The sequence below is a fragment of the Palaemon carinicauda genome, chromosome 17 (assembly GCF_036898095.1).
Source record: "Palaemon carinicauda isolate YSFRI2023 chromosome 17, ASM3689809v2, whole genome shotgun sequence".
Lineage (NCBI taxonomy): Eukaryota > Metazoa > Arthropoda > Malacostraca > Decapoda > Palaemonidae > Palaemon > Palaemon carinicauda.
This window is the reverse complement of record NC_090741.1, coordinates 69,413,486-69,423,586: the sequence shown is the minus strand read 5'-3', so window position 1 is coordinate 69,423,586 and position 10,101 is coordinate 69,413,486. Positions and strand designations below refer to the sequence as shown.

Sequence of the window (10,101 nt, the reverse complement as noted above, 5' to 3'; positions counted from 1 at the left end):
CATCCAGTACTTAGAATTAACGGAACACTTAGTACCAGCACCAAGTCTTAAAACTTTTGCATCAGAAGGCTCCATATTAAATAGTATCCATTTCATAGGTTATATATGACATATATTTAACATTGTTACTGATCTTGATATATTATGAATTTAATTTATGCATTCCTTTCTCTTTCATTTTTACACAGGGCAGCTTTCCCTGTTGGAGCCCTTAAGCTTTATTATATTACTTTAACAGTTAAAAGTTATAGCTTTGCATGTAGGAATAACAAATCATAAATAAGGTAATTTAACTACAATATTCATATTTTATTTCTATATGCACATACCTACATAACATACCAAGGCAATTAATTTACATTACAGCTTATCCAAGAGTTTAAGAAAAATTTTAACGTTTCTTCCACGTGAATTTAGCTCTTGCGCCCTTCTGTCCTGGCTTCTTTCTCTCCCTACTTCGTGGATCACGTGTTAGAAGACCAGCTGTGTAAAAAAAAAAAAAAAAAGTGCATTACAGTAACTTTAATTTTGTATGAAAACTATTTTTCTGTAATTTGTAAATTTCCTGGCCCATACAACACTAAAAAGGAGTAAGACTTCAGCCCAAGCAAAAAAAAAAGTGCATTACAGTAACTTTAATTTTGTATGAAAACTATTTTTCTGTAATTTGTAAATTTCCTGGCCCATACAACACTAAGTCCTTTAAAAAGGAGTAAGACTTCAGCCCAAGCTTGATTACCGAGTGTTTTTTCAATGTGAAAACAAACCTTTATCATTTAAATAGGAGTTGTTCCAACACGGAGTACTTACCTTGAACTACTTTCTTAGGAGTATCTGGGATCTCCTCCCAACCGACCAGAATTTTGTATAGTTTACCCTACTCCCGTTTTCTATGCGGGGTAACCTCTGGCGGAGTGATACGCGCCATGAGGCGACCCGGGGTCAGAGAGCATGCTTGCTCAGGTCTCGATCTCTAGTAAGTTTTCTGGTCGCGTCGCGTTAACACCTCGACGCACTCTCCTTATCCAGTGCGACCCTTTGTGTCTCACGCGGTCCCCACGTGGTCCCATTGTGCTCTTTCCTTACCCTTTCCCTCTGTGTTCCTGTGTCTCGGGGTGCCTTACTAGTGCGGGATGGAGCATCCCCGTCGTTGTCCCGGGCCTATGGCCGGTAAATCGTGTGGTGCTTTTCTGTCAAAACCTGAAGTCGACCTGCACTCCTTGTGTTTGTCGTGTAGGGGCAGCGTGTGGTCCCCTACGGCCACGTGTCCGGAGTGCGAGTCCTGGAACGAGGTGCAGTGGGTGCGATACGGCACCAAGAAGAAGAAGGCGTCCAAAAGGTCGCCTAGGAACCCGAGCATCTCCTCGCCACTTACTTCTCCCGGTGCTTCGTCGGATAGGGCTTTTCAGCCGCCTTCCCCTACCCATTGTAGGTGACGAGGTAAGTCAGTTGCGGGGAAGAGGCCTATTGCTCTTCCCCAGGAGTCTGAGATACCTGCTAGTGGGGATGTTTTGTCAGTCTAGGCAAGTGGGGGGCCTGAGGGAGGGACGGGAGTGTGTTCGGAGGACGGAGTCCTGGTGTCAGCAGGGGCCGTCTCTTCTGACGATCCTATGTGGGGGAAGGCTGCTGCAGCCTCTTCCCCTGCTTCATGGGCCTGTATTTCAGGTACGTCTACAGCCGGGGGAGACGCCGAGAAGGAGGACTCGCCGCCGTCAGATCCCCTCGCGTGGGCACCGCCAAGGATGCCCTTCAAATCACCCATGAGGCTGGAGGAAGAGTTTGAGGCCTGGTTCCCCAGCAAGAAGTTGCCTCGCTCTCCCCCAACGCCTTCAGCAACGCTCCCGCCCATGTTCATGAAGCCCTCGTCGCCTACGGATCGTCACGTGGAACCACCAGCGACGCGGGACGACTCGGAACCTTCGGTGCGGTCCTACAGGTCATCGGGCTCCTCGTTCGAGTCGTACCCTTACTCCTCGGAGGAAGGAGCCCCGAGGGACCAAAGGAGAAGACGAGACAGGTCCCGCAGGAGGCGGTCCCGTTCCCGCTCAAGATCTCGCCACGCCAGGAGGAAGTACAGAGGGAGCCGCTCCCCTAGAGAGGAATGGGTGCGTGTCGCCATCCCGCGCAGCCAACTCCTGGGAGCTTCAGCAGTTCCGGGTGCCTCTGGCTGGCTCCCAAGGGCTCGTTCTCCCGCAGCGAAGTACGTTCCCTGCAGCAGGCCTGAGTGTCGAAGGGAGTCCCCACTTCAGGCCCCAAGAGACAGGCATAAGTCCGCGAAGGTTCCGGCTCCATCCGCCCAGCGAAGAGAGTCGCCCCTTCGGCCTGGCAGCCGTGTCCCAGCCTCCAAGTCTTCAACGAGCCGGCAGGAACGCGAGAGACATCCAGCAGCCACGAGGAAGCCCGCAGTAGCCTGGTCCTCCGTGGGGAGAGACAAGCCCAGGACGGAGGCCTCCGTCCCAGCGGCAATGCCCGTCCTCCATCCAGAACCGCCGAGGGTATGCCGCGACAAGAAGATGACTCCTCCTCAAGCGGCACCCTCCGTCGGGGGTGCCCCTTTTCAGGCAGAGGAACATTCGACGGAGGTCCTCGGAGACGGCGCGGAGGGATCAGCAGCCGAGGTCTCGGCATACAGGAAGGTGATAGCTCTCAGATAGCACCACAGGCTGGACGAGCCGAAGCTCGCCACAGACTAAGACTGGCTCCCGTGCAGCAGAGGCCCTCACTGGCGCTTCCCCTGGCGAGAGACGTTAGGCTGGGCATGACTTATATTGACAGGATAGTGGCCAGCCATGCGGACACCCCCAAGAGTCAGAGCGCCTCCAAGCTCCTCAAAACCCAGAAGAGGTTCCACCTCCCTGAAGGGCGCCGTACCGGTCCATGTACTGTAGAACCTGCAGTCGCCATCCTAGGTCAGGGGGCCGCAGAAGAGGGAGCGACCGCCGCCCCAGTTTGCTTCTCCCCGTCGGAGACCTCCATGATGGAGGATTTGGCCATGGACCTGGTCTACGTCTCGTCGTGGCTAGATTGCTGGGCCTGCACCCTGGTGGGCTTTCAGGCCTCGCACCACCTCTCGGTTCCGGAGAACCAAACATTGCTGAAGGAGCTGATTAGCTCAGGAGGTAAGGCCCTCAAATTCCTGTCCTACCAGTCCCTCTCACAGGCGGAAAATTGGTTTCTTCGCAAGAGAGGGACAGTTCTCAGCAAATTGGTCAGGAGGCTTCCAGACAGGGAAGCGAGGGCCCTTAGGAACTTACCCCTGTGGGGTGAGTCAGTGTTCCCTATGCAGGCGGTGGAGGAGACGGTAGAGAGGGTCAGGAAGCTCAAGGATGCGGGAGAACCCAGACCCCCTCCAACAAGAAGACCTGCCCATAGAAGACCATCTTCCGACGTCTCTCTCCCTCCCCGCGCTTCACCTAGCCAACCCAGAAGGGACGCCTCGACTATGGCCTGGCCCCAGCCTTCGCAGCCCACCCGTAGAGGAGCTCTGACTTCGCAGTCAGCCTTCAGGCCTTCCTATTCGGGCTCCAGGAAAGGGCGTTCTGGCCGCGCCTCTCGAAGGAGGTAGGAAGAGAGGCCCCCTACTCCTGCCGACGCCTCAGGTGGGGGAGATGCCTCAAATGATCTTGGCAAGCATGGCGGGACCACGGAGTGGATCCGTGGACCGTAGCTGTACTAAAGGAGGGGTACAGGCTGCCCTTCCTAGCGGAACCCAAGGACCCCTTGAGAGTAGCAGCGTTGCAGGAAGAAGTCTCGGCAATGCTGGTGAAGGGTGCAGTGGAGCCAGTCAAGAACCCAGGTCCAGGGGTCTACAGAGGCTCTTCCTGGTGGAGAAAGTGAGAGGGGACTGGAGACCGGTCATAGACCTCTCAGCCCTCAACAAGTTCGTGTGCAAGACCGACTTCAAGATGGACACCCCGAAGTCGGTCCTAGCGGCTTTGAGGGAGGAGGACTTCATGATGTCCATAGACCTCCCGGTTGGCGAGAGCCTTCCCCTCCGCGGAGAGCCTGGACAACCTGGAACAGATCCTCCGGCCCTTCCTGTCGGGCCAGCCCAGGAGAGCCAAGGACTGGCAAAGACTGATAGGCCACCTCGTGTCGTTAGAGAAGTTAGTCCCCCAGGGGAGTGCAGTGGAACCTGAAGGAGCTCTGGAACAAGGGGGACTCCCCGCACAAGATAGTCCTGGTGTCCCCGGAGACGAAGTTAGTCCTGGAGTGGTCATACGTCAGATCGAACACCCTCAAGGGAATGTCCTTTCAAGCCGACCCTCTGGAAATGCTTCTGTTCACGGACGCGTCCAAGGAGGGTTGGGGTGCCCATCTCCTCGACAAGACAGCAAAAGGAAAATGGGAAGGCAGGGAGATGGGCCTGCACATAAACGTGCTAGAGATGATGGCAGTATAAAGGGCGTGCCTAGAGTTCGTCCAACTGCTCCGGGGAAACACCGTGGTGCTGATGTGCGACAACGCCACGGTGGTGGCCTACGTGAAAAAGCAAGGACTGAAGTCGAAGGAACTGTGCAGTCTCACGATGGAGTTCCTAGAATGGGCCGAAGTAGAGCAAATCAAAATCTCAGCCAGGTTCATTCCAGGGAAGAGAAACGACCTGGCCGACGGCCTCAGTAGGATGGGTCAAGTAGTAGGGTCCGAGTGGTCCCTGCACCCAGAAGTGGCCAAGTCCCTCATTCTGAAGTGGGGCTCGCCGGTGATAGACCTCTTCACCACGAGACTGAACGCACAGCTCCTAGTGTTTTGTTCTCCTGTGCCAGATCCAGCAGCAGTCTTCGAGGACGCCTTCCAACACCCGTGGGACAACCTCGACGTTTACACCTTCCCTCCCTTCGGGATGCTCAGACAGGTCCTCAACAGAGTAAGACGGGTGGACAACCTGAGGATGACTTTGGTAGCACCCTGGTGGCCAGAGAGAGAAAGTGGTTCGCGGATCTAAAGGAACTGGCGCGCCTTCCACCTTGGCCTCTTCCGGACAGACGAGACCTTCTCCGGCAGCCTCGCTTCCAAAGGTTCCACGAAAACCCTCGGTCCCTCCGTCTTCACGTGTGGAGGTTATCGAGCGTCTCCTGAGGAAGGAAGGGTATTCATCGAGGACGGCATCGAGGATGTCAGGGTACCTGAGACGTTCGTCAGTCGCGGTATACCAGGCGAAGTGGGCTACCTTCACTAAGTGGTGCTCCTCGAAGAACACCAGACCGTTAGGGGCCTCCATTCCCGAGATAGCAGACTTCCTGGTCTACCTTGGGGACGAAGTGGGTACTTCCATTCCAGCCATCAAAGGAGTCCGGGCGGCCCTGGGACAAGTCTTCCTCCTGAAGGGCATTGACTTAGGAGACTCCAGACATATCTCGATGCTCATCAAGAGCTTCGAGCAGTTGTGGCCCCCCCCGGCCGCTAGAGTGCTCCAGTGGGATGTGGCTAGGGTACTGAAGATGCTTTCGGAACCTCCCTTCGAGCCCCTCAAGGACATCTTAGACAAGGAGCTCACCCTCAAGACGGTCTTTCTGTTAGCTCTGGCATCAGGAAAACGAGTAGGTGAGATTCATGGGCTGTCTAACGAGGTCTCACACTCGAAGGGATGGCGAGAGGCTACCTTCAGATTCTTACCCTCCTTCGTAGCCAAGACTCAGAATCCAGCGGTTTGGGACCCCAAGTTTGAAGGATTCTCAGTGCCAGCTATCCCTCGTTCGGACAACCCGAGGGACTTGCTTCTGTGTCCAGTCAGGGCGGTACGTAAGTACCTCGAGAGGACGGCCAAACTTCACCCCGAAACCAAGAGTCTGTTCGTCTCCTCAGGACTGGTAAAGAAGCCAGTCTCCAAAAATACGATCTCTTTCTGGCTGCGGCAGGTGATCATGAGAGACTACAGTAGTGCAGGGGTTCCTCTTCCGGGGAAGCCTAGACCCCACGACATTAGAGGGCTAAGTACTTCGTTGGCCTTTGAGAAGAACATGGCAGTGGGCCAAATCCTGAGGGCAGGTACATGGTCTAGTCAGTCAACCTTCACAGCTCACTACTTAAAGGATTGTTCGAGGAGGTCCCTGGACGGATTCTCTCTCGCTCCCGTCATTTCCGCGCTCCAAAAGATTTAAAGGTGTAGCCCAGGGAAAACCACGGGCAGTAAGTCCAAGAGACACAGGTTCCTTCCTTACCCCTCTTTTTCCCCTATTACCTTCCCTGAAATGACCCTAAAATCCTTTAACTGCCATGGGATACACTGTCAGTGGAAGAATACGTCTCCAAGGATTTTTACAGAGGTGAGTTACTTAAACACTAAGATAGTTTTTTGGGTAGTTTTCCCTATTTCTCGTGTTTTCCTTTGGGGGTCAGCAGAACCTAGCCTCCTATCTAGGTTCCTTTTCTCTCCTCATCACGGTCTCTGGGTCCTGAGAGACACTCCCACCTCCTAAGGTATAAGTCTCCTAAGAAAGTAGTTCGAGGTAAGTACTCCGTGTTGGAACAAATTATAAATTTTAAGTAATTTTTATTTTTCCTAACAGTACTTACCTCGAACTACTTTCTTAGGAGACTTATACCTTAGGAGGTGGGAGTGTCTCTCAGGACCCAGAGACCGTGATGAGGAGAGAAAAGGAACCTAGATAGGAGGCTAGGTTCTGCTGACCCCCAAAGGAAAACACGAGAAATAGGGAAAACTACCCAAAAAACTATCTTAGTGTTTAAGTAACTCACCTCTGTAAAAATCCTTGGAGATCGAGACCTGAGCAAGCATGCTCTCTGACCCCGGGTCGCCTCATGGCGCGTATCACTCCGCCAGAGGTTACCCCGCATAGAAAACGGGAGTAGGGTAAACTACTCAAAATTCTGGTCGGTTGGGAGGAGATCCCAGATACTCCTAAGAAAGTAGTTCGAGGTAAGTACTGTTAAGAAAAATACAAATTACTTAATATTTGTGATATCTGCTTATTGGTGGGAGGCCGTCTTTATGAACCCTATTTTGGCTGGTTCAACTTCCCAGGAAATGTTAATCTGTCTGGTCCTGAACAGGAGCAAAGATGACTGGCAACCTTTTATCTAGAGCAAAGGGGATGCCCTCACCAATACACTTTCTGGTATCTTGACTATGGAGGAAGCTGGGATATGTCAATGTACTTGCAGCTAAAACAAGAAACATGTTTTGCATGCTTTATCAATTTTCCCCCTCACTGTGAGGAAAATGGAGTTACTTCTTCACAGATACTTTCTAAGAAAGGTTGCTCAGTTATGAAGCTTACCTGCATCACCTTCCAGTCCCGCAGACTTAGACATGAAGCAGAGCAGCGGATAATGCTAACCTTGGACTTAAGGACTTACTCCTGCAGACAATGGGAGGTAAAGGTCGTTTGGCATTTACAGACCCCTGCATTCAATACCTGCACCACTGACAGGTTCTGCCAGAAGACTAGCGAGAAGCCAATACCCAAATACATGGGCTCTTGCCCAAGCTGGGTCTGCAACCCCTTGCTGGTTGAGGGATGTTAAGCTCATGACCCCAGAAAGAATATCTTCTTGGCCCTGCCTGTTATTAGAAACAGAGTAGGACTATTATGGTGTTGTGGACTGTAGGGCTCTGTGTTAGGCCACAAGTTGGGCACAAAACCAAGGGAGACCTCCTTTTCTTCGGAATAGTAACCTATGAAATACTTGTAATTTCTCTAGACTTACTTTACTAGGGCTACCAGGAAGATTGTCTTTTGAGTCTAATCTCTATCTGATGACTTTTTCAAGAGCTCATATGTACCACACACAAGAGACCTGCGAACACATCCCACTATAGGGATCTGAGATCTTTGGGAGGGAGACTGTTCAAAGCTCATGAGCACTGACACTTCCCACAAGGAGGAAAGATCTCTACCCTTCAATCAGGAGACTCAACTCCTGTCTGATCTGAGAAATAACCTTTAATCAAGAGGCTCTTCACTCAGCTCAGAAAGACCAAGTCTACAATCATCTGAAGAATGACTCTGACCGAAGAAGAACCCCTAATACGAGACCAATCCCAAAATATGGCTCTTTTCCTGGTAGACAGTTGCAAATATTTTTCACTTACAAATACAGGATAGTTTGAATCCGGAATTACAATGGACCCCACTAGTTGCATCTTTGTACCTGTGAAGGTGTGGCTGACTAAGAGGATTGGGCCATAGTGGTGGGTCTCTCTGGACACTGACTAGGAACATCATCAGATCGAGGTACCATTTGGCCTGTGGCCATCTGTTAGCAACAAAGGTCATCCTGAGACAGGACACTTTCACCAACTTGTTATTTACTAGGTGAATTGGGCAGAAGGGAGGAAAGCCCTATGTACCCAGGTTGTCCCAAAGGTGTAGGATTGCATCCTTAAGAACTGGTCACAAATGGGGTATGTGTAGTAAAACATTGGAGTTTCCTGTTCAAGTGTATGACAAACAAATTGATCGACGTGCCCCGCACCGAGCAAGAAGCTTTTCCAATGATGTATGAACCATTTTGACTTCATTACTTACTGCTGAAGACTGGGCATGTCTGCAACTATGTACCTTTATAGGTAGTTGTGGTCACTACCCAGATTTACATCTCCAACTCTTTAACATGTGCAAAATAGTGTCTCCTAGCTTGTTGACATATGCTATGACTAGTGTTGTTGCTCATCAGTACTTCTGGTGGCTGTATCAAACTGTTTTAATGATGTTTATATTTCCAGTAAGTTGATGTGCAGGTGCTTGTTCTTCTGTTCACCACACCTATGCACTGACAAGGTCCCCAGGTGTATGCCCTAACCCTCCTTTGATATATCCAAGAACTGAAGGATCTGTATGTGATAGGTGACAAGTTAAGTTGAGCTCCCCTGTAAAAAATTTCAGTGAACAGGCAAAGACATCTTAAACTCCCTGTTGTCTCCTAGTTTGTTGACATTGAGCTCCCCTGTAAAAAATTTCAGTGAACAGGCAAAGACATCTTAAACTCCCTGTTGTCTCCTAGTTTGTTGACATAAGCTATGACTAGTATTGTTGCTCATCAATACTACGGATGGCTGTATCAAACTGTATAGATGATGTTTATATTTCCAGCAAGTTGATGGGCAGGTGCTTGTTCTTCTGTTCACCACACCAAAGCACCAACAAGAACTGAAGGCTCTGTATGTGATAAATGGCAAGTTAGGTGGAGCTCCCATGGAAAGGTTTCCAGTGAACATGCAAAATCATCTCGAACTCTTTGTTTCACTGGAACAAGTATTGGATAGGAGATTTCTGGCTGTTGACAAGTGATGAGCCAGAAGCTGCAAGCTCCTTGTACAAGAACTGTTGCGCTGCTGCTCTTAGCTTGCTTATGCGATCTTCTAAAGGAGATTCGCTGCTGCAGTATATCAACATGCCCTTAAATACTTCCTCTGCTTGGGGTTGAAACTCAACTTTTCCAATTTATCATGATTCCCAGATCTCAACAAAAGGATTCCAATTTATCATGATTCCCAGATCTCAACAAAAGGAGAGTAACCTATCTTAATCCTGATGTATATGCCTCTCTGAGGAGGCCATAAACAGCCACTCGTCGAGGTACAGTACCTCCACAGATATATCATATGAAACTAGATCCAAGGTGAATGAGTGAACCCAAGTAGCAGCGGACAGTCCAAAAAAAGGAGTTTTGATCTGATACACTGCTCTATAGAGACAGAAGCAGAGGTACTTTCTGGAGGAATGATAGCTTGGCATTTGGAAATATAAATACTGTAAGCATCTTTCAGGTCCACTGAAAGCTTGACGACTGGTCTCGATTCAAGCTCTCATTTGACAACTCCATCAGAAAAAATAAACTAGAAACGCGGAGAACCACCTCGAATGACTTGAAGCTCATTCTTCTCCACCATCACTCACAAATTAGGAGATTTCTGTGATTTCAGAGAGTATGAGATGAAAAACTTCAGAGTGTAAGTCACAGGTAACCATTAGTCCTCAAAGTATTTCCTACCCAAAACTTGACCCCATGTTGCTGATAGTATGACCAGTATCCTCCCATTTGCAGCAGCTGCAGGAGACTGCCCTTCTAAATGTCCCCTACCTCCTCCCTTCCCCTTGCCACCCATCCTGGACTGATCCAACTAAAGGCCACAAA

At 50.3% G+C, this 10,101-nt stretch overlaps 1 protein-coding gene across 1 annotated transcript in view; it reads right to left on the bottom strand.

Moving 5' to 3' along the window:
- Positions 1 to 285: 285 nt before the first annotated feature.
- LOC137656127 (small ribosomal subunit protein uS9m-like) overlaps positions 286 to 10,101 on the bottom strand; it is a 102,653-nt gene continuing 92,837 nt past the window's right edge. The window contains exon 10 of the mRNA XM_068390307.1: positions 286 to 483. Within this exon, the coding sequence (XP_068246408.1) occupies positions 392 to 483 (92 nt within the window). The 3' untranslated portion in view covers positions 286 to 391. The remainder of the gene's footprint in view (positions 484 to 10,101) is intronic.